Source organism: Mixophyes fleayi, chromosome 3 (assembly GCF_038048845.1).
Source record: "Mixophyes fleayi isolate aMixFle1 chromosome 3, aMixFle1.hap1, whole genome shotgun sequence".
NCBI classification, from domain to species: Eukaryota; Metazoa; Chordata; class Amphibia; order Anura; family Limnodynastidae; genus Mixophyes; species Mixophyes fleayi.
In genome coordinates this window covers 69,890,317-69,915,345 of record NC_134404.1, presented here as the reverse complement: position 1 = coordinate 69,915,345, position 25,029 = coordinate 69,890,317, and the positions used below count along the sequence as shown (strand labels likewise).

At 40.0% G+C, this 25,029-nt stretch overlaps 1 protein-coding gene across 1 annotated transcript; it reads left to right on the top strand.

Annotated features, from left to right (window-relative positions):
- Positions 1 to 6,601: 6,601 nt before the first annotated feature.
- On the top strand, positions 6,602 to 23,109 carry LOC142143665 (beta-galactoside alpha-2,6-sialyltransferase 1-like). The gene is made up of 6 exons (XM_075201688.1): positions 6,602 to 6,847; positions 9,132 to 9,814; positions 10,907 to 11,004; positions 17,813 to 17,914; positions 21,227 to 21,398; positions 22,496 to 23,109. The coding sequence occupies exons 2-6, from the start codon at positions 9,172 to 9,174 to the stop codon at positions 22,735 to 22,737; spliced, it is 1,257 nt and encodes a 418-aa protein (XP_075057789.1). The 5' UTR covers positions 6,602 to 6,847; positions 9,132 to 9,171; the 3' UTR covers positions 22,738 to 23,109.
- The last annotated feature ends 1,920 nt before the right edge of the window (positions 23,110 to 25,029 follow it).

Genomic DNA, 25,029 nt, shown 5'->3' with positions numbered 1-25,029 from the left:
ATAGACAGAGGAAGGGTAAGCTTCCCTGGACAGATAGATTTTAAGGAAGCGTTTGAAGGTGTGCAGGCTAGGAGATAGCCTGATAGAGCGAGGGAGATCATTCCAGAGAAGGGGGACAGAACGGAAGAAGTCTTGAATGTGAGTATGACATGAGGTATCCAGATGAGAGGTCAGGCAGTGGTCGTTAGCTGACCAAAGGGGTCGAGATGGAGCATGAATGGAGAGGATATCGGAGACATAAAAAGCAGTGTTGTTAGAGAGGGCTTTGTAGGTGAGAGTGAGGAGTTTCAAGAGGATCCTGCGGTGGAGGGGGAGCCAGTGCAGTACTTGCAGTAATCGAGGCAGGAAATAATCAAGGAGTGGATGAGAGTTTTGGTGGCATCGATGGAGAGGAAGGGTCTGATACAAGCTATATTGTGGAGGTGAAATCGGCAGGATTATAGTTAGATTGGGATAAGCTCACTTGCCAACGTCAAGGCATCTCCTGTAGGTGAGTCCCTAGTGGCCCTAGCATGTGTAAGAAATGTATATTCATGGTGTCACAATTAAAACTTTTCCTGAGCCTCCAATTTTAAAGCTTGCAGCACCTGATTGGAGTGGTCTGACTCCCAAAAAAGAAACTAGAAATTAATGAAAACAAGGTGCGCTTCTTTAAATGAATGAAATGTGTACAAATTAAAGAAATAATTTGAAAAGTTCAGGCAGGACAATTAAGACCGCTGTGAATCTTTTCCGGGATGCAATTTTCAAATGATTTTATTCACTTGTACACATTTAAACAGAAAATCCTTGTGCTCTCTTGGTGAGCTGATTAATTAACTGCTGCCATATATTACATTAAATTGCGCATTGGTCTTCAGTCAGTTTTTATTCAGCTTGGGGAACCACTGCCAACCTGCCCTGGGGGAGTACTTCATAGTAGATCCACAGAATGAGAGGTCTCTTTTCACATTGAAGGTTATATTGGTCTCAAGCTCAAGATACATACCTGTTAGACACCCCCCCCCCCCCCCCCCCACACACACACACACAACACCTGCTCGGGTATCACACAAATATCAGCAATTAAAGTTTTTTTAATGAATGCAATTTGCACCTACGATTTTGCGGCCAACACTGAAGCAGCCCCAGTTTCTTTAGAGTGAACTAAAAATTATTGTCATTATAAGACAATTGATTATTTCAGTGTGCAAAGTGACAATACTGAGCTGGCTACTAACATATAATATGCCTTTGGTCATCAAGGGGTTCACTAAAACTCATGCTCTTAGTTTAAACAGGTGATTTTTGGACAAAGTGGTCAAAGGTAAGGTTACATGATAATATGATAAAAATATTTTTTATTAACTCAGCACTTATCCTGCTATTTCCAATGTCATTCATTTACAGTATAGGATAGGATTGTCATTGTAAATTGTCATACCAGGACAATATACATTCAGTATATAAGTGCAATGCTATGAGCAGCTATTATTTGTTCAACTAAAGATCAGTGAATGATCCAATCCATAAACTTCAAAATCTGTCAAAGTGTTCAGCTATGGACATCATTTGTTCAGCTGGGGATGACTGTGGCTTTTGGCCCAGGGCAACCGGAACTATGGTTCCTATACACTGTATCACCCTACTTATTCTCCTGTGGTTGTCTTGCAATACCTTAGATTTTGCATAGGCCATTCAGTACTTCTTGTCCAGACACCTGTCCAAAGCAATTGCCTATGCTTTACTAGGTAATATAAACCCTCCTTGAGTGCTCGCAGTACATGTGGAGAAGGACACAGTAAGCAATACTATTTTGAAAAAAAATCCTTTTAGGTATGTAAAATGAAGAAATTCCCATATATAGCTTTTAAATGAACAGTTTATCAAAACAGTGGAATTAAACCTTACATATATATATATATATATATATATATATATATATATATATATATAAATAACATATTTCTTTTTTAGGAGTCTATTTAAGACCCTTTGCAAATTTTACCCACTACCTAAGATCTCTAATCGGTGCTATTTGCATATGTAGTAACAGGCAATTTATTAAGTGACTGAAGCTCGATAAGCAGCTGCCCCAGCGAATGGTAAAAAGCTACTTTCTAGCCACTGATCGCAGCTGCGAAAAATTGTATTTCCGGGTTCCAGATTTTCTCTCTGGCCATAAGGCTGCTCATACACACAAATGTTGGACTTGGGGGTGTGGTCAGAGGGCAAGGGAGGGCTGGCAAATATTAGCCCGGTGGACAAGTCCCAACTCAGCAGCCCATTAGGAACATTTTAAAGGAATAAAAATGTAGGTGGCTCAGTGACTCAGCCCAAGGTAGCCCACTATGGGACCGGTCTGGAAAGCAGATGCCCCCCTACCCCCCAGCCCAGCTTGCCCCTGTCAGAGGGGCAGGATCAGAAGATCCCTCTACAGCAAGGCTTCCATTATAGTGTGAGAGATAGCGTTAACAAAGCTAAGCTTTTCAGAGCTTGTTAAATTGGTTCCCATAGAGGATATGGAGAAAGACAATTCAGTGAATTCTGGAGATATCTGTGATATCTCCGGTGCTACACTATTGTTAGCTGGCCTATATACTAAAAAGTGCCTTAATCCTGTGGAAACAGACATTTCTGCAGGCTTTAAGGCACATACATATTTGGTAAATAGGAGCCTGATTCATTAAGGATCTTAACTTGAGAAACTTAAGTTAAATACTGACTGTTTTTTTCAGGTAGCACACAAATATCAACTTTAAATTTCACTGTACAAATAAGCTATCAGGTATTGGTGTGCTACATGAAAAAACAGTCAGTATTTAACTTATGTGCAAAACAGAATACTAATCAGGCCCTAGATCAGGCATGCGGCCCAGCACGCCTGTAAATGTGGCCCAGAAGGAGTTTTGGTTGTGGCAAGGGGGCAGCACTGTTAATGGAAAAAAAAATCCTGCAAAAAAAAAGAAAAGAAAATACTTACCTTGCGGTCACGCGGTCACGTCAGCTGGTACTCCGGCTCCCTCCCTTGTCTCCTCCTCCGTGCGGTGCTCGCAGTGAATGTTGAGCGTGATGTCATCGCGCCCAACATCCAGTGCGGAGCGCAGCACAGAGGAGACACCCGCGCGAGAAGAACAATCAGCAGCACAGAATTGGAGTAAAAAAGAGAAGAGGACAGGAGAACAAACCGATTAAAAGGTAAGTTAAGGGGGATTTTTTTTTATTATTTCAAGGGTCGCTGACCAGTGAATAAAAGTCACCTGGTCCTGGAGCATCATGGACCTTATCTCCCTGCTACATACTTCTACTTGTAATACTAATGGGGCATTATATATTATTCTCTTTGGCCCATTATTATAAGTTGTTATCCCTTAACTAACATAGTGGTGTAATTAGCAAAACAGGTCATAATTTGGGGTCACAGTGATGTATATGTCAGGTACCGCAGGCCTGGTCAGGGCACCCTGATATACAATGCCTGGCTTAAATGCACTTTATTGATATTGCATCGAAACAATACAAAAAGTGATTATAGTATAATAACTAGAGAGGATTTTTTGAACAGGGCGATTGAAATGTAAGTATAGGGGGATTTGAAAAAAAAAGTGATATATATATATATATATATATATATATATATATGTGTATATATATATATATATATATATATATATCACTTTTTTTCTCATATATATATATATGTTAACTATGTTTTCTATGGATTTTTGGATGATCAGCTATCGTTATTGTTAGTGTATCTTATGTGCAGCCCAAACCAACTCGTCGTCTTCCAATTAGGGAAGCTAAAAGGTTGGACACCCCTGCCCTAGATCCTTTAAACAGTTCCATTTTATTGAATGTTCAGTACTCATCCTGTAATAAGTAGACCCCTAATATGGCAGGCACCGAGTCACATGGTACATTAGATGCCTAAAGCAATGGACATGTATATTGGAAGAATACAGACACTGTACTGCAAGGCATAAAGTATGGCATTGTACACATTTTATTGCACTGTTTGTGTCTCTGCATCATGTGAATAAAACTAATCATAGATGGACACGTTACTGAAATGCAGACTGAAAGAGGAAGAAACCAGTTTTATTTTTAAATTGCACCACAGACAAAAAAAAACTATGCATGATGCATATTGCTCAGGATTCTCTATTTCCCTCTATTCTTATTATAGTTCATATACACAGCGCAGGACAGTGAGGTTAAGAGGACGCACATATAACAGGGACATAAAATGTACACAATAAAAGCAGATGTGAAAACATGCATAGTACTTTCAAAAAGGTGCTAATGGTCCAAATGCTGACTAAGCTGCATTGACAATTTAAAACAAGTGAGTAGATGCAGAATTTCTCTGCCACTGCTGCATATACCTAATAAAGGTCAAAATTGCAAATACAAGGCTCACAGTGCAAATTAGTGTCATGTCCACAAAACCTTTGTTATATACTGTAGGTGCACACATGTATTAACATGTCAACATGTCATCAACTGCAAACAATTTGATCTTTCTAATTCAACGTTCTGGGTGGTTCTTTCCATTGAGGAATGTGGGCTAGCTGCAGTAATGCACCTCGTATTGCATTCACATGCAAAAACAAGATTTTGTGTTGCTGAACAACGTATTTAAATATGCTTCAGATGTTTGCAGACATTATTTATAATGCTGTTATATGTTTTAGACAATTCCTATACTATTTTGTTATTTAAATAATGAAACAAAGTGAATGAATGTACTTCAGTCATATCTTCCCTATTTCCCTGCTCTCTCTCTTCCCCATCTTCCATATGTTAACCACTTCATCCTTCTCCTTTATCAATCACCCCTCTTCCTCATTCCTCCCCCTTCATCATTCCTACCCCTTTATCATTCCTCCTCCTTAAACATTGCTACCCCTTCATCATTCCTCCTTCAGCATGCTCCCACCTTTATCATTCCTCCTTCAGCATACTCCCACTTTCATCATTCCTCCCCCTTAAGCATTCTCCCACCTTCATCATTCCCCCCCCCCCCCCTTTAGCATACTCCCCCTCTTCATAATTTCTCACCCCTTCAGCATACTTCCCCCTTCATCATTCCTCTCCCTTCAGCATACGCCTTCCTTAATTATTCCTTCTCCCTTCAGCATACTCATCATCTATTTATATAGCGCCACTAATTCCGCAGTGCAGCACAGAGAACTCATACACATCAATCCCTGCCCCTCTGGAGTTTACAATCTAACATACACACTCACAGACCAAGAAGAGACTAAGGGCAATTTAATAGGAGCCAATTAACCTACCAGTATGTTTTTGGAGTGTGGGAGGCAACATACTCCCCCCTTTGTCATTCCTCCCCGTCAGCATACTAACCCCTTCATCATTTCTTCCCCTTCAGCATACTTCCCCCTTCATCATTCCTCCCCCTTCAGCATACTTCCCCCTTCATCATTCCTCCCCCTTCAGCATACTCCCCCCTTCATCATTTCTCCCCCTTCAGCATACTTCCCCTTCATCATTCCTCCCCCTTCAGCATACTCCCCCCTTCATCATTACTCCCCCCTTCAGTATACTTCCCCATTTATCATTCCTCCCCCCTCCACATACTCCCCCTTCATCATTCCCCCCCCCCCCTTCAGCATACTCCCCCCTTCATCATTCCCCCCCCCCCCTCAGCATACTTCCCCCTTCATCATTCTTCCCCCTTCAGCATTCTCCCCTCTTCATCACCCCCCCCCCCCCCCCTTTAGTATTCCTTCCCTTACACTCTCCTGTAGTCATAGGGCAGCACAGTGGGCTAGTGGTTAGCATGTCTGCCTCACAGCACTGGTTTCATGAGTTAGATTCCTGACCATGGCCTTATCTGTGTGGAGTTTGTATGTTCTCCCTGTGTTTGTGTGGGTTTCCTCCGGGTGCTCTGGTTTCCTCCCACACTCCAAAAACATACTGGTAGGTTAATTGGCTGCAATCAAAAATTGACAGTAGTCTCTCCCTGTGTGTGTGTGTCTATAGTAGGGAATTTAGACTGCAAGCTCCAATGGGGCAGGGACTGATGTGAATGAGTTCTCTGTACAGCGCTGCGGAATTAGTGGCGCTATATAAATAAATGATGATGATGATGATGATTTATCGTTCCCCCAATATACAGAGTGCAGCACAGTATGACATCGTGTACAGTCAATGGGCAGGATGTATTCACTGCAAAGCGGAGCTGAGCTCAGTATTGAAAGCGGCTGCTGATCACACATCTATCCCCTGTAAGTGCAGAGCTCAGCTCAGCGGAGCAGGACCAGCAACACAGTTCTCAGAAGGGAATTTACCAAACTTCACTTGTAATTTTCACAAGATGTACACTATGAAATCCTCATTCTGTATGCGTGATTCGCAGATGTCTTTATAGCAAGACAGAAGCAGATCTCTAACCCAGGCGTCAACTTGAAATAAAATCAGTAAGAACGTATAAAAAAAACTCCTCTATTCTCCTTTCATTTCTTTTTTTTTTAGCAAAGTAAATAGTTTTTAAATCGAAGTGAGAGTTTGGTTGTTCCTCTCAGTTCCTTCCTGCACCGGATCTATTTTTACACCCCCACCTGACTGTTTATCTGTCACAGGTTTTATAGGTCATTCCCACCAATGTACAAAGTTTCACACCAAACTTTAAATACACTGCTCGCTCTCAATTGATTAGAAACAGAGATTGTCCTTTTGGTACGGGCACAGTTTGATCTTCTCTAATGATAGCTGCTGGTTATAGCACGTAAATGAGAGGTGTGCTAATGTGACTGGATCTGAAGGGGGAGCAGATATGTCCAAGTTTTAGGATTTAAACATCACTTCATCAATTAAGACGTGGTGACTAGGCGGATCTCTGGTGAGTCCACTTGTGTTCACGTTGTCATTTCTTTTTTTTTATCAAGCTAATGTTACACGTGGAATTTGGTACAAAACAGATTCTGATTCTGTCAGCGCTATAACAGGAGAAAATCTAGAACACGTGAAAGCAACCAAATGTTTTCATTAATTTGAATTAATTTTTTTATAATGATTTAATGGCACACGTGTTGTAATGTATACATTTGTACAGATATAGTAATAAACAGGTTTTATTAGTTTTTGTGGTGGTGTCGAATATCTGATTTATATTATAGCACATTTTGAACTGTTTGGATAAGTACAAGCATCCAAGAAATATTGCACATCTTCACCTGCATGAAAGCAACATATCAATTGCATCAGCCTATTAGCAATTACCAAAAATGTTTTAAAACTCTTATAATGTTCATTGTTCATCCTGCGTTACTATTTTTTTACGGCAAGGGGAGATCTACTGTCCTAGCCATAGGGAAATTTCTAATGATGTCACTTTTATGATGTGTTGTGGACAGCAATCCGGTGGCCAGTAACTGTAAGGCTGAGTACACACTATACAAAATTTCTCCCAATGCAATATCTTTAATGGCTAAAAAAAAAGTCCTGATCAGCATGCCGATTCATGCGTAAACACTAAACACATTTACATTCAGATCGATTTACATTCAGATCTGTGCTCTTCATCTGTTATAGCCATAGGGTGAAAAGATGGTGACTTTTCACACTCCATAGAGATCTATGGACACTGCCAGTCACACACTGCAGAATTGGAACGGCATTGTTCCAGCGTTGAACGACATCTTAGTCCTGGTTTAAAAATCAAAAGAAATAATATGATGTGCTTTAGAACGATAATCGTTCATCATTGGCATGTACACACTAATGAGATATCGGCCCGAACGATCTTTTATCGTTTGATTGCACGATAATCTGCTGAAAAGACTGTAGTGTGTGCCCAGCTTTAGTAATAGTCTTTGCCACTTTACTGGAACCTGGAGTAGTCATTTATAGCTGCAGTAATTTGCAGCATGAACATAAAGGTACCAGTGGTGCACACAAAGTGGCTGATGTATGGACTATTCATTAGGCCAGTGGATTCCAAATTTTTGCAGTTCAAGGCACCCTTAGGGTCTCCAAAAAATTTTCAAGGCACCCCTAAGCCAAAATATTTACCAAGTAGTCCCCCACCTTGCTTACCACTGGCCCTGGCACCTTCCCTATTGCAATAGCACACTATATAAATTCTTTAGTACATGTCATTAATGTTTACACAATGTCATTAATGTTTACACACAGCAAAACTTTCTGTAGTTTACAATATTACTCCATTTGAAGATGATTTATAAAGTGAAATATAAAATTGCCATAAGGGGGGATCACTATTGTACATTTCCTAGGCAAAAAATGCACACTATGTAGCATCCCACAAATCTCAGTTTTACCAGGACAATCTTGCTTTTTTACAAGTATTAAATTGCTAATCTTCAACTCACAGTGCTTATTTGGCTAGAATTCAGATACCTAATGCCCCCTGAATATAAGGATTAGTACAAACAAGACTTTTTTTATGAATTTTTACAGCTTTTGACATAACATGCATTATATCATACTGTTGGCCCTTTTTGTGCTTACTTTAAAATGATGGGACCCACAGCAATAGGACTCAATTAGATACCATAGACAAATACAAATGGAGCACATTTTCACACAGTGAATGGAGCGCTCTAGATAAGGATTAAGTGGAGAATCTACAATATCTTTAGTGCTGGTGTAAACTACAGTATAACGGGAGAACATCTTGGAGCACCTGGTTTTATGGGGATCCATAATAGGGTCTGTGACCTCTTGCATTTGTAGTGTGCTACACTTCTGCAATGTTGCATGCTTAACAGAGTGAATTAAAAAGCAATATACTTGTTAAACATTCCCTTGTGGTGTCATGTGAGTTATTTGTCTAACAACATGTCTGTGGTGCAGAAGTGAGAGAGTGCAAGTGACAAGTGATGACGATTGAAGAGGCTGTGTGTAGTAGTAGTGAGGTTGAATTTAACCAGAGAGGGGAGGGTACATTGACATTAGCCTGAAAGACATCTAGGTGAACTCCAGTTTAACAGCCTCACAGAACACAGCTAGGACCTGTTACCACATGTGAACAAAGTGAGTACAGCTTCCAGGGCAAACGATCCATATGGTAGTCTGGAATTATTTCCAATAATGCTTCTGATTGATTAATATAATGACTACATTTCATTTCTGATATTACTCTTTGGTTGTTTTTTTTCTAGGTCTTATACAACAATATATTCCCTCTCCTCCTGTGTGATTATGATTCGCTGCAATGGTAAAATACGTTTGATCACCACTGTAATGTTTTTCCTTTTATGGTTACTCATCCTGAACATGTTCATACATTTAAAAAATGTTGACATAAAGGGTGGACTCAAAGTTGTCTCAGACTGGAACTATGAGGTCTACTCACAAAGGGATACAATTGAGAGGTTGAAGACTTCATTGGATAGAAATATTACAGAGAAGGAGGCAATTGTGCCAAGAATACTGCAGAAAATCAAGCCGCCAGCAGTCACCATGAAAAACATATTGAACCGAATTGAGAACAATATCTTACATAGGAGAAATGGGGCCAAGTTCTGGCCTAAGCAGATGACATCCAAGGACCTTATCTTGCGACTACAGAAGGTGCGGAGAAATTTCCAAGCATTTAACAACTATAGTGTGAGCTTCAAGGGGAAAATTAATCTGGATCTCAGTCCACATGAACTTATGTGTCAGCTTAAATTCAAAGTAAACATGACAACCATTATGAGCTCTGACTTTCCTGCCAGTGCCAAGTCTTGGAGCCAATATTTACCCAAGAAGAGGATTGAGGAGGTAGTGGGCAAACTTGGACGATGTGCTGTAGTAAGTTCAGCAGGATCCATGACAGCCTCAGGACTTGGACAGGAGATCGGTGAGTAAAAATGTGTAAATAATCCCTGTATACCCATAACAGGACACACTTGAAGTGCCTGTATTTACAGAGTTTGATTAAGTTTTTCTAACAAAAGTACTACTTTTACAATACTACAGTTTGCATGCAATCTACCAACTTTCTAATGTAATATATTAAATGTTGAAAGAAAGTTGATAAAGTTTCACTTGTTCTGGAGATCTTCAATTGTTACGCAGACACAGTGGCTAAGTGGTTAGCAGTTCTGCCTCACAGCACTGGGGCTATGAGTTCAATTCCTGACCATGGCCTGTGACCATCTGTGTGGAGATTGTATGCTCTCCCTGTGTTTGCGTGGGTTCCTCCCACACTCCAAAAACATACTGGTAGGTTAATTGGCTGCTATCAAATTGACCCTAGTCTTTCTGTGTGTGTGTTAGGGAATTTAGACTGTATGCTCCAATGGGGCAGGGACTAATGTGAGTGAGTTCTCTGTGATGATGACATAAGTATTTCTATGATATGCTGTAGTTTTATAACACAATCCATTTTTCAAAGTGCTCTTCCAAGATTTATTTTTGCTGTCCTTGGATTTGATATGTGCATAGAATGCAGTTGAATCTACACAGCAAACCTGTTGTCTTGTCTTAGGCTGGTTACCCACTGGTTTTAGAAAAAAGCCAGTGACACAACATATGGAGGTTACCAGTGCTTGCAGTTGTGGAAGGATACAAGTAAATAGAACAAGCTCACAAATATTGCATATTTGCACCATGTGCAGCCAGAAGAGCAAGTGCTATGGGTTCTTTGGAACCAATAGGTTCCATTTTTAAACCTTTTACAAGCTTTTACTAACAATAGCAGATTTTGATGCCAATGAGTAAGGGGCTGTAGGCTAAGGACAAGACACATGAGCCAGTCCTACTGTTTGTGGGAGCTGAACTGTACAAGTTTCAGCTATTAAGTGTTTGGGCTAGTAGGAGTTAAGCTTAAGTATAGAGGTACAAACCTACATTTAAAAATGCATAATATTAATCATGCAATTGAAAAAAACATCCCTCCAAAGTACAAACACAAATTATGGATTCAGATCTTATCTTTTTATGTCTGAAGACTCCCATGATGCTGTTCTAAGATTCAACGCAGCTCCTACTGATGGATTTCAGACTGATGTGGGATCAAAAACAACATTTCGTGTGTTAAATTCCCAGGTAAGAATGAAAGTAACCTCCACGGCATGTACACATAGGACCTAATTTACGATACACAAAATGGTGAATTCATAGAACAAAATTCTTAATAGAGATGCTTCCTGCCTCAATTTACGCAAGTGCGTCTAGATTTGTACCAAACTACATAACTGTATGGAGCAATATGGCAGCAAGAGAGAGGCAATGGGAGGGGTTGGGTGGAATGATGGTGTTCCGTGAAAAGAACAGAGTAGGCGAGGTTTCATTTTAAAATGAGATCTTGAGGCATATATATGATAAATGGTTGGTAAAGTCACATTTTAGAGACTTGACTTGCAGTGTGGGGGGGAGGGGGGGGTGACCATTTCCACTACACAAAATGATTTTTTTCACAAGATTTTTCCTTACAATGTTGTTTTTCTTGTACAATGTGTGGCAATAATCTGTCATTGGAAAATGATAAGGAAACCTTGGAGTGATTGGGAACATGAATGCAAATTCAACATTTGGTTTAGATAAAGTTTTGATTGAAATTGCAACATAGCATCCATAAAGCTATTGAGAGCACAAACATGAATAGTATCTGATAAGATTACCAGAAGAAAGCAAATATACAAGACTCATGGTTGTCCTCTTAATGCATCTTGTTTTCCTAAAATCAATGTGGCTTAGGTGGGGATGAGAGAAATGGCGTAATTATGTCCCACTCTGTCCAGGTGACCTACAGCACTATGCTTGGATGTTTCTCACCTTTTTACCAGCGCATTTTAGATCCCAAGTATTGGCAGCAGTTGGGGCCATAATACTTTACTCTCCAGGAACAAGTCTTATCTGGGTGAAGGGTGTTGGTCCCTTTCGATATTATGTGTAGATCTAGGGTTACTCTTTAGAGTCTAGAGTTTAGAGTTAGAATTCTGCCCCAGCTCTAGAAAAGACTTTCTTTTGATGTAGTTTGTTAGACTCATTTTTTAGGTCTATGGAATGATATGGTTGATCATGTTCCTTCACGGATCTGAGAGTTAAAGGTTTGACACATTTTAATTAAGGACTTACAACATCCCAGAATAAATTAATCAGTCTGTTGCAGGCCAAGTTAATCAGTCTGTTGCAGGTACTCATGCTCATTAACACTATAGGTAATATATCAGGGCAGTTAACTCTGTTTCTGAATTTATTTTATAAACTTTATTTACTCTTTACATTTAGTCTTTCTACTTGTGAAATGTCTTCATAGTTTCATAATCAGGTATTTATAAGAGACAGATCTCTTATAAATACCTCTATTTAAATGTATCCTTTACAGTATTCCAAAGATAGGTATACACAATTAAGTGATTTATTTATTTATTTTACTTACTGTATTAGAGTCTACATTGGCACATGGGTACAATTTGAATATATATACATAATTATAAAAACATAGTTATTATTATTATTATTATATTTTATTTATAAGCCACCACAAAAGGTCCACTCTGCCTTACACGACATATGGAGAACGTAATGATCCATAACACATTACATGATACATGGAAAACAAAATACAAAGTCTAGACATAATGAATAAAGAAATAATATACAGATAACATGATAATGCAGATCAAATTTTTTACAGGACAGTGGGTGAGAGTGATGCCAATGACCAGAGTGAAGTAGGCTTGAGTTCAAGAAAACAGAGGTACAGAGAGTGATGGAATAGTAGAAGGAGAACAGAAAGAATGAGGGCCCTGCTCGTGAGAACTTACATCCTAAAGGAAAGGGGAAGACACAAATAGGGTGGCATCCACTGGATGAGTGGGGGTGAAGGTCGAGACAAGGGAGTTAGGGGGAAGGCTGATAGGCTTGAATAAAGAAATAAGTCTTAAGGGCATGCTTGAAGCCTTTGAGAGTAGAAACGAACCTAATAAGCCATGGGAGATCATTCCACACCTAGGGAGCAGGCTGTGCCAGGTCCTGGAGGTGGACTTGGGAAGAGGTAATCAGTAAAGTAGTGAAGCGCTGGTCATTGGCAGAGAAGAGTGGATGGCAAGGAGTGTAGGTAGAGATGAGGATGGAGATATGGGGGGGTGATGATTGAGACCTCTGAAGGTGAAGAGTTTCTGAAGGCCATGGGGAGCCAATGTAGGGATTGGCAGAGAGGCATGGCAGAGATAGAGCAATGGGAGAGAAACATATAGCGGGCATAAACATTTAGGATAGACTTAAGGAGGGCAAGGTGGAAGTTAGGTAAGCCAGAGAGAAGGCGGTTACCGTAATCAAGACAAGAGATTGCAAGGGAGTGAATAAGGGTTTTGGTGGCTTCCGTGGTGAGAAAGGGACATATCTTAGATATATCCTGGAGGTGAAAGTAGCTGGATTTTGAGAGGGACTGAAGGTGAGGTTTTTAGGAGAGGGAGGAGTTGAGGATGACCCCAAGGCATTGGACTTGAGGGACAGAAAGGAGGCTAGTGTTATTAACAGAAAGTGTGAAGGGGGGGGAGGGGGTGAGGGAACCCTGGAAGGGGGAAAGATGATTAGTTCAGTCTTAGAAATATTGAGTTTAAGAAAGTGCTGGGATATTCAAGATGAGTTGGCCGACAGACAGCAGGAGACACCAGACATAAGGGAAGGGGAAAGGTCAGGAATGAAAGATAGATTTGGGTATCATCAGCATAGAGGTGGTGCTAGAGGCCAAAGGAGGGAGGAGGAATAGAGGGAGAAGAGCAGGAGGCCAAGAACGGATTCTTGGGGAACTCAAACAAGTAAGGGAAGAGGGGGGATGTGGTGTCAGATGTGGAGACTGAAAAGGATTAGTTGGTGAGGTAAAAGGAAAACCAGAAGAGGACAGTGTAAAAAAGCCTATAAGTTTGAGAGTTTGCAAAAGAAGGTAGTGGTCATGGTATGAAAGGCAGCAGAGAGATTGAGAAAGATAAGAAAGGAGAAGTTTCCTTTACAGTCAGACCTCCATGGCCTCCATCCGACAGGCAGTAGTCAGCAGACTTATATTCAGTTTGGTATGGCATACATACCAAATGGAATATATGGTTCTATTATTGTATTATCAACAATGCTTCTTTTTGCAAAGGTGCATAGCCTGGAGTAGCACATTCAGGGGCGGATTGGTCATAGACTCACCAGGAGTTATCCCAGTAGGCCGATGGCCACCCCATGACATTATGTGGGTGGCAGGGGTAGGCCTGGCTGGTCACAAATTCAATTATTTGGTGTAGCATCTTTGTAGGCTGAGCCACATGCTACCTGTTGCCTTAGAGAGGCAGTGCATGGCCATCTACTTAGTCAGGCACTGCCTACTGCTGTGCACTTGTGCATCCCCACCTCTACTTCCACTTCCTTTTCCTTGTCGCCCCCCGGTTTCATCCATTGGACCTTTTACTGTGTTCTGTGTGGTCATGGCAGAAGGCAATCTGAATAGCTTTGGCTCTTCTCCACTGCTCACCCCTGGCTCTATTCCCCACCCCATGTTTGTCTCACCCTCTGTTTGTGTCTGGGGCTCTCTCCTGCCTCTCTGTGTGTTTGTCTCTGTCACCCCCTGTCTTTGTTTCACCCTTTGTGTGTGTGTATGTTCTGGCCCCCCTATGTGTTATTCTCTCTATATGTATCTGTCTCCCCATGTGTGTCACTGTCCCTTCCTTTGTGTGTGTGCCTTTGTCCCCCCTCCCATCTGTTCCACCTCCTTTTTCTCTTATCTGCCCGCACAACCCACTGTCCTCTTATGCCACAACTTCTGCCCCTTCGTCTTCCACTTCAATCCACTTCACGCCTTCCCTTCCTCCACCTCTGGTAGATTTTACGGTGTGGTAGACAGAACTAGTGCTAGTGGCTGCCAACTAGAAGTGATGTGAATGAACAGAGAACATAATTGACCTTAAGGATGGCAGGAAAGCACAATTGTTGGACTTAAATCATTTTTGAGTGTATCAATAGTAAACTTTTGTTACATATGATTCATTATGCTGAATACTCCATAAGTGCACACACTAGTGGGCTTATGAGACAATGTTGGTCATGGATCCTTCATTTATGATTTTGCATGCACTAAGGGACATGCACTAAGGCTAGATACACACTGGAGAATTTTCGAATCAATGTGTTATCTATGATTGTACCTACGACCAAAGGTCCAACCAGTCGGGCAATTCATGCTTACACACTACACTCGATTTACCTTCAGATCTGTGCTCTTCATCTGTTCCTATAGTCGTTTTAACAAATTACAGCACAATAGTCATTCATTCATTCCTGTCACACTAATTAACCGCCTTGTTATAACCTTTCACATGTCATTATGAATTTCGTTAGCATCTGGGACACTGAAATAAAATATTCAGTCTCAGAACGAATGAACAAATTATTACATCTACAGTATTCTCTACATTTAGTCACCAGGACATGCTCATTGACGGCATCGACTTAAAAGACCATGGGGGAAATTTATCAAGCTGCGGGTTTGACAAAATGGAAATGTTGCCTACGGCAACCGATCAGATTCAAGTTATTATTAATTTAGTACATTCTACAAAATGACAGCTAGAATCTGATTGGTAGCTATAGGCAACATCTCCACATTTTCAAACCTTCAGCTTGATTCATTTATTCCCATGACTCTGTAAATTCTATGGAGATCATGATCTTGAGTCCATACACACTACATGATCGGAAAGTGTTTGGAAGGAGATTTTTAAACAATGTGACCAACCAAAGGAAACGACAATTGGCACTTTGGAACGATTGTCGTTCATCGTGTAAGTATACACATTAACGCAATATGTGGCCGAGTGGTCATTTATCGGGTAATTGGCCCATAGTTGGCTGAAAAACTCCAGTGTGTACCTAGCCTTAGGGGCTGATTTATTAAAGGGTGAAAATGTGGTCTTTCCTGAATGGTCACTGAATGTGCAAAAGAGTAGGCCCAATTTACCCAGATAAAGCATAGATTCAGAGAACTGCAATTTCCATACACTATGCTCCATCCAGCAAGATTGTAGGTAGTGGCTGATGGCAGGTCATACATAAAGCTATGGAGTGTCAGGAGGAAACTGGAGCACATGGAGGAAACCCACACAGACACGGGGAGAACATACAAACTCCACACAGATAAGGTCATGGTCGGGAATCGAACTCATGACCCCAAAGATGTGAGGCAAAAGTGCTAACCACTAAGCCACCGTGCTGCCCAGTCACAATCAGTTCATGTGATGGTAATGACAGATGAAGAGCACAGATCTAAATGTTAGTTGTGTAAAACGTGTTTAGTGTATAGACATGAATCGCCATGATGATTGGGCCTTTTTTTGTCTGTCTTTGGTAAAATCGTTAAAGATGTTACATCGGGAGAAATTTTCTGTAGTGTGTACCAGCCTAAAGTCTGGTTTTGAAGCAATGTAACCCTGTCCACAGAGTCATCGTGGTTTTCACATGGGCAATGTTTTGGGTTAGTTCCTAATTTTATTAGCTGGATTATAGTATTATACTGCAAGGATTTCTGTAAATGGCTATATCTCTACTAGTTCATTTGGGGAGAGGCACTCACCAGGGCTGCCCATTGTCCCTAATCTTATTTGCTGTAGTAATAGAGCCTCTGGCATGTCTGGTTAAAAGCAGTTTAGATATATAAGGCTTAGAGACAGGAGAACAGAGGGGAGTTATTGCATTGTATGCTGACGATATGCAAATAATTCCTTAAATATCCTTCTTCAAGTGGTTGATAGGTTTGGGCAATTCTCAGGCCTAGAGATCAATTGGTTAAAGTCCAATATCTTTCCAATCTGGGGAAGCTTACCTCAGTAAACAGCACAGCAGTATTCACAGTGCACAATTAAATTTAAGGTTTTGGATAACTGGCTTTCCAATAATCTTATGTACTACATTTTGGATAAAATTCAACCCTGATGAAGTATCTTAGGCACAAATGAAGAAATTTACCCTTGACTATGCCTGGAAGGGCTAATCTTGTTAAAATGATTAGACATCCCGAATTAGATGCACTATAGCTGTGCTGGCTTAACCTGTGACTCTCCAGGTGTTGTGAAACTACAAGTCCCAGCATACCCTTCCAGCAATAAGCTGCTATATATTGGCAAAGCATGCTGGGACTTGTAGTTTCACAACACCTAGAGTGTCACAGGTTAGCCAACACTGCACTACAGCATTCTCCAATATTTATACCAGGGTATATTTTTTGCAAAATAGATCACTATATCTTCACTCTGGTCTCGATAGAAAAGAGAGTCAGAATCAAATTAAAAAAATTTGAATAGACCCAGGCTGTATGAAGAACTTGCTCAAACAATAAACAATAAAGTGAAAATAAATATACTTCAGCGCACAACAGCTATCATTATATGCACAAAAAGCTATAGATCTATGGATAAATAAAACAACACATTTATTAAAGCATAAGTTTACAACAAATAATTATACAAAACAAAATTTGAGCTCACATAGCACTAATAATAAATGCAATCAAGCACTAAGTTGTCTAACAATGGTAATGTTATCAGAAAAAAACATATATTAAATATTACACAAGTCACTCTTCACTATAGGATAAAATTAGGCAATAGCAATGTTGGAAATAGCCTATAAAAACCCTTGGGGATGACAATTTAATCTTGAGACCTTGTATCACAATATAACACTACAGATGTGATTTGTTCAAGAGCTGGTTATAAATCGCACAGTCGGCTCTAATACTAGCGCTCCATGCTTTTTTATAAATGAACATGAATCAGGCTCGTAATGTTGGTGAGGTCTAAAATAACCTTAACATTACTGACTTATCAGAGGCATGAATTTAATGTATCCTTTTTATTGTTCCTCATGTTTTCAGATTGTTACTCTGCCTCAGTATAATTTCCTGGACAACCCGATGTATAAGAAGGGAATATTGGTAATGTGGGATCCAGCACCATATGAAGCAGATATACACCAGGTAAGGAGACATCTGAGTTTGCAATCACCCAGGATGCCTTGCTGGAGGTAACATATCTGACATCACACATCAATAGTGGTACACACAGTCAGGATACCAGATCTTGCTGTATGGTCATTTTGTCCACCTCCTTTCTTCAAGAATTATAGATAGCTTAAATATGTACTGTTTTTTTTATTTTTTAGTGACAAGCCCAGTATTTTACAGAATGGGTCGCATGACAGACTCCTTTTTTTCCGGCAAATACTGCCAATCACATAATTTACATAACTACTAAACACACATTCAGTATCAATTATAGTGCTCTAAAATAGTGTACAAGCCTATGCACAGCCAATGAAAGAAGAGAACAATTCTGTAATTCTGACGTATAATACATATTTTTTTTTGTAAATTATTTTGTTTACGAAATGTTTCAAATAAACATTATTATTATATTACTATAGCACAAAGAATCATGCGCATAAACGCAAAACTTAAAGGTTGTCCGGTCTTGGGCAACCTAAAGGCTAGGTACAGACTGGAGAATTTTCTAACCAATGTGTTATCCACAACGATAGTAACTACAACTGAAGGTCCGACCTGTAGGGCGATTCATGCATAAACACTACACACGATTTAGCTTCAGATCTGTGCTCTTCATCTGGTCCTATAGTCATTTAGAGAATGACAGCACAATATGCTTCATTCATTACTGTCACACTGATTAATCGCCTTGTTATAGCATGTCATAACCAATGTCGTTAACTTCTGTGACTCTGAAACAAAATATTCAGTCTCAGAATGAACAAACGAATGACTGCATCTACAGCACTCTCTACAATTAGTCACCAGGACATGGTCATTGCCGGCATTGGCTGAAAAGACCATGGGGTACGTTTACTAAACTGCGGGTTTGAAAAAGTGGAGATGTTGCCTATAGCAACCAATCAGATTCTAGTTATCATTTATTTAGTACATTCTACAAAATGACAGTTAGAATCTGATTGGTTGCTATAGGCAACATCTCTACTTCCATAAGTGCGACTCTGGAGCCTGCACACTACTAAGTCCAGGCATCTTCAGTTCTGCAAAGGAACATTGGAGGATCTGCTGTGGATGGGTATGCGCAGCAGTTCCATTTCTGTCAGTTTAAACTATTGCAGCCTTCTGAAAACAGAGAGAAGCAGCCGTGGCACTTCTCTATAGTGTGGTCAGTGCTACATGGATTAAATGGACACCCCGTGTGTGCGCCTATTCCTGCACGTTTAGCTACATTGAGGACAGGTCATAAGAATGAGAGAAGGTCCAAGAGTTGGCACCACTTTAATACACCAATGTGCATAACAGTCCAATCCACTCCATTGCATTTATCCAATGCCTACACTACAGACAGGGAGAAGTGAGCATTGCAGATGCTGGTAGAGTTGAATATTTGCAGAACTTTGTAGGTGACTCTTATGGTTCTACTAGTAGCGAGAAAGGAAGGTTACTTAAAAAATATTCTCCTAGAAGACATTTTTATATAACAATATATTTGACCTAATCAATCTGAATTCTAATTTTGATATTATGAAAATAGGAGGAGTGACTAAGATGATCAAATGCGCCCTGTAACTGACTGTAACAGGCGCAAGGGAATTATTTTAACGCTACCTGTTAACTAAATCAGGATTTGAACTGCATCTTCTTGTCGTAACCTAATTCCAATATTGCAAAACTATTGCATGGAAAGTAATTTAAGAACAAAAAAGAAATGTGTTCCACAGTTAATGCACCTACTTGTCCATCTAGCACATACATAGGTGCCCAACCCATTACACTTTTTGGAACTGCCAGTCTAAAACCTCTCTGTGCGTCCTTTTGTGGGATCAAAGTCTTACCCTTCATTAATTTCAATAAAATACTGCTCATTTATGTCTTCAATAGCTCATAATAAAAGATGTGAGCATGCACAAGTAAATAAAGTGTCTGTGTTCTCCTCCTATAACCTGTGAAAATCAATTCCTTTTGTGGGTAGAAGACTCTGCAGCTTCAGACTAAGGCTAGGTACACACTGGCCCGAAGATTGCATGAAAAACCTCCAATCAGCCAACATCCGACCGTTTTGTCAGATATCGTGTGATTGTGTATAGTGACACAATGAGCTAAAGTCGTCTCAACGTGCTGATCATCATTTCATTTGGTTGGTTGTGCTGTTTAATATTTTCCGACCAAACACCGACCGATCATCTAGTTATGCTCACAATCTCCATAGAGTTTACAGAGTCGTGTTCTTTTCAGCCGATGCTAGCGATGAATGTCCCGGTGAATAAATGTAGAGAGTGCTGTAGAAAGAATAATTCATTTGTTCGTTCTGAGACAGAATGTTTTGTTTCAGAGTCACAGAAGCTAACGAAATTTGTCAGGACATGTGGATAGCTATAACAAGGTGGTTTTAATCAGTGTGACAATGTGACAATAATGAATGAATGAATATTGTGCGGTCATTCTCCGAAAAATAGAGGACCAGATGAAGAGCACAGATCTGAAGGTAAATCGTGTCAGTGTGTGTGCATGAATCGTCAGACTGATCGGACTTTCAGTTGTAGGTACAATCGTTTGAGATAACACGTTGGTCGGAAAATTCTTCAGTGTGTACCTAGCCTAACTCAGAAACACAATGTGCATGAGTTTTGCCCACTGATTGAAGCTCATGTATAAATCTTGTTTCACAAAGGGAAATCTTATTTTTTCATGTGACCCCAACACGACGAGCATGAGCAGATTGTAAACAAAATATTTGGCACTAGGTATTTTGCTGGTATTGCACCAGCAGACTAGTGGAACTTGATACCACATGCCAATAGGAAGCCTATTGTGTTACATCCCCCTCTGGCAGACATGTTGGGCTAGTTAACAATATAAAAGAGTTGAATCTGCATGGGGCTGTAGTTCTGGAATATTGAAATCCCTATAAAACTGCTGCAGTCCCCAGGTTACTCAGTACAAGCCCCGATATCCCAGTATGACAATCCGCCTCTGCCTATGAGAGCTCAACCTTTTACATTGATTAATAGCAGATATTAATAGACTATTATAGGAGTCTACACAAACAGACAAGCTGGCAAAGGTATGTGCTAAGTTTCTTCTTATATTATCAAATATACAGTCATTTGATTGCATTAGGTGAATAATTTATAAAACAGCAGTGCAATTTTACAATAGATCTTTGCAGGTGTTAAGCAAACATGGTTCAAATACCTTTTTATATATAATGGTGTTAATTGTGCTTACTCTGTTTATTGTTCTACTACATTGTGCATTGTCAACACGTCTCATAATACTTCTCAGGTTTATAAACAGGAATATCAGTTCCTTGAAAGATACAGTAAATATAGAAAGCAGAACCCACAGCAGCCTTTTTACATCCTGAACCCAAAGAGCTCCTGGCAACTGTGGAACATAATTCAGGAGAACTCACCAGAGTTAATCCAGCCAAACCCTCCATCATCAGGGTCACTTGGTGAGTACACAGGAAGTCATAAACAAAGCAGAAAATGTCCATGGTGCAGCACAAATGCAGTTGTTGTCCTAGGGAAAGCCTCAGGGCTAGATTTACTAAGCTGCGGGTTTGAAAAAGTGGGGATGTTGCCTATAGCAACCAATCAGATTCTAGCTATCATCTTGTAGAAGGTACTAAATAAATGAAAGCTAAAATCTGATTGGTTGCTATAGGCAACATCCCCACTTTTTCAAACCCGCAGCTTAGTAAATCCAGTCCTCAGTGTCTGTGAAGGGCATAGGTTGGCAGAGTAAGACGGTGTTCCCAGTGGAACGTATGTTCAGTAATTTATTAAGTGACTATAAACAACTTAACGGCAATAAAAACAAACAACAATCAAGTGATTAAATAGTATATAGGGCATATAAGCACGGTGACTTAGGGGTTAGCAATTCTGACTCACAGCCCTGGAGTTTGATTCCTGACCATGGCCTTATCTGTGTGGAGTTTGTATGTTCTCCTCATGTGTTTGTGGGTTTCCTCAGGGTGCTCCGGTTTCCTCCCACACTCCAAAAACATACTAGTGGTCTCTCTCAGTCTATGTATGTTAGGAAATTTTAGACTGTAAGCTCCAATGGGGCAGGGACTGATGTGAGTGAGTTGTCAAAAAATGACGTCAAAACGCCGTGCTGTGATTTGTTGTGTTCTGAATCTAGGTGAACACTGTCGGATACTTGAGTTGTCATTATTATAGTGAGTCTATATTTATTTATTGTTGGACATGTCAGTATCCAACATGTAATGTCGTTACACTAACTGTCAGTATTATCAGTACTGATAAGATGACTATCACCGGCTTGTATACAAAAGAAGCAGTGTGTATCCGGAATGTCTGTTGTTCATAAATCCTAATGTAGTAAAAGTGGAGTAAGCTCTTATTTTCTGTCTTTAGCACATACTAAACTTGCAAATCATCTCTTGATCATACATAGGTGTACATAGTGACATTGATTGAACATTTAATAGATTAAATGCAGCAGAATACAGTACAGACAGCTTCCCACAATCATGTTACAGGAGTACGACTGATTTTTTTCTCTCTCTGCATCTCTACACAGGGATCCTGTTGATGATGAATCTCTGTGATGAAGTGAATGTTTACGAGTTTCTGCCATCCTTCCGTCAAACTGACCGGTGTTATTATTACCAACGTTTCTATGACCAAGCATGCACTTTTGGTGCCTACCACCCTCTAATTTATGAGAAGAATTTAGTAAGAAAACTTAACCGGGGAGATGAGAACAGTATTTTCATGTATGGAAAAGTGACACTACCTGGAATTAGGAATTTACAGTGCTAGATCCAAGTTGAAAATAAAGGACAATGAAACAGACCTGGTGAAAGGATATTTTACTATGTCACGTGTATAAAGGACATCTATCACATTCAAGCTTAATTAATATTAATATAATTCCATAAAGTATTGTGAAAAGCAAGGGACAGAATATCTTGCTGAACTTATCACAAATGTTTGTGATTTTAGAATGTTGACATAAAATAGATTGTGTAACACAAGGTATGTGTGTAACACAAAAGGCACAATCATGTCATGTATTCAATGTACGTAATGCTGTACCTGGAAAAAAACACTGATCATGTCTACAAATGCTGAGTGACAGATTTCCATAATGTGTGATCAATGTGATATAGTATATGGCTGTGTACAGTGGCATACATTTGTTGTGTTATTATTTATTATCCTTTATTTATAGGCCACCACAAAGGTCCCGCTGCACTGTACAGAGAGCATACAATAGTACATAACATTACAGGACAATAAGAAATGTTCTCCATGTGTTTGCGTGGGTTTCCTCCGGGTGCTTCAGGTTTCCTCCCACACTCCAAAAACATACTGGTAGGTTAATTGGCTGCTAACAAATTGACCTTAGTCTGTGTTTCTGTGTGTGTGTGTGTGTGTGTGTGTGTGTTAGGGAATTTAGACTGTAAGCCCCAATGGGGCAGGGACTGATGTGAGTGAGTTCTCTGTACAGCGCTGCAGAATTAGTGGCGCTATATATATAAATGGTGATGATGATGACGATGATGATGAATGAGGTGCAAAGACAAGGGAGGTATGGGGTCCAGGGGCAGAGAGCCCAGGTAGGAGTTGCAAAACATAGCTGGCTCATAGAAAGCATAGATAATGAAAAGAGGAGGTCAGGAGGGAAGAGGGCCCTACTCGCAGGAGCTTACCATCTATAAGGGAGAGTCAGACAAACACATAACACAAAAGGGTGAGTTATTGTAAGGGAATCTAAAAACAGATGGATGCGGTTGAAGAAATGGGTGAGAGGAAGAAATGAGTGTGAAATAGGTATACTTCATATAAGTGAGAGGCATATGAAGAGGGGAGAGGTTAAATGGTGGAATGGTAGGCCTTAATGAACAGGTGGGTCCTTAAGTAGAATTTCAAGCTTTACCAGCTAGAAGATAGTCTGATATAATGAGGGAGATCATTCCAGAGGTGAGGGGGGCAGCAAGGGAGAAATCTTGGATCTGGGAATGAGAGTTGGTTACCAGAGGGGGGTGAGGCGACGGTTGTTGGCTGACCAGAGATGGCGGAAAGCAGTATGTATGAAGATGAGGTTGGAGAAGTAAGTAGTAGTGGAGCTGGAGAGAACTTTGTATATGGCGGTGAAGAGTTTGAAGAGGATTCTGTAAGGGAATGGGAGCTAGTGTGAGGTTTGGCAGAGAGAGTCCTGGTGAATGCTCCAAAGACACTACACCTCTCCAAAATCTCAAAATCACATGATCATAATACAATTCTATTACACTCTATAAATACATAAGCATAGATTCCCCGAAATGAAAGTGCTGTGGATTGGGCGCTAGTAAGACCTTAAAAAATGTGTATATCAGCTGCACCACTTGTAGGCATCCAACCTACAAAAATTCAATAGATACACATAATAAAAATAGTGGGCGCTAGATATCACATTTAAAAATTTATTAACACAAATAAAATCATAATATGCTTTATGCTCACTAGCGGGACGAGTGGGACATTGCCTCACATGAGGTAGTTTCCAGCATATACGGAAATCTTCTCACCACAAAGCACCTACGAGCAGTACTAGTACAGCTATCCGTGAGAACCACAAGCTCAAGCGGCTAAAGGGTGACGGTAATATACTGATCCTTGTGAAGTTATTACTATGAATGCCTGAATAACATAATAATATTTAACATCGTGCTACTGTTAATCCCAAACAAAAGGAGTTCTAAGAAACACATTTGAACTAAATATCAACTTGACCATAGCTGGATCTGTTTGAGGAATTGGCTTAATTAACCCCCGCTCTATGGGTGGAGCTGTGAGAGACTGTGATACATAAACCAGCTCCGGATAATTAGCTTTTTCCGATGTTATAATTATGTTTATTGTGCAATTTCACACAGCGGAATAGCCAACACTGAAATTATTATTATTATTAATTTTTATTTATAAGGCGCCACTAGGTGTTCGTAGCGCCGTACAGGGACAAACGATATTACAATACAAGGAGAGAAATATCTGTTCATTGAATATGCTGACAATTGATTTTTAAAAATTTTGTTGCTAAATCTAGTGCGGATTCACATACAAGTTATA

What these genes read in the sequence shown, in the direction of transcription:
- LOC142143665 (XM_075201688.1), top strand. Translation starts at nt 9,172, where the DNA reads ATGATTCGCTGCAATGGTAAAATACGTTTGATCACCACTGTAATGTTT. An exon ending in AGGACTTGGACAGGAGATCG is followed by an intron (nt 9,815 to 10,906) that starts GTGAGTAAAAAT and finishes TTATGTCTGAAG; the next exon opens with ACTCCCATGATGCTGTTCTA. An exon ending in TTCGTGTGTTAAATTCCCAG is followed by an intron (nt 11,005 to 17,812) that starts GTAAGAATGAAA and finishes TCATGTTTTCAG; the next exon opens with ATTGTTACTCTGCCTCAGTA.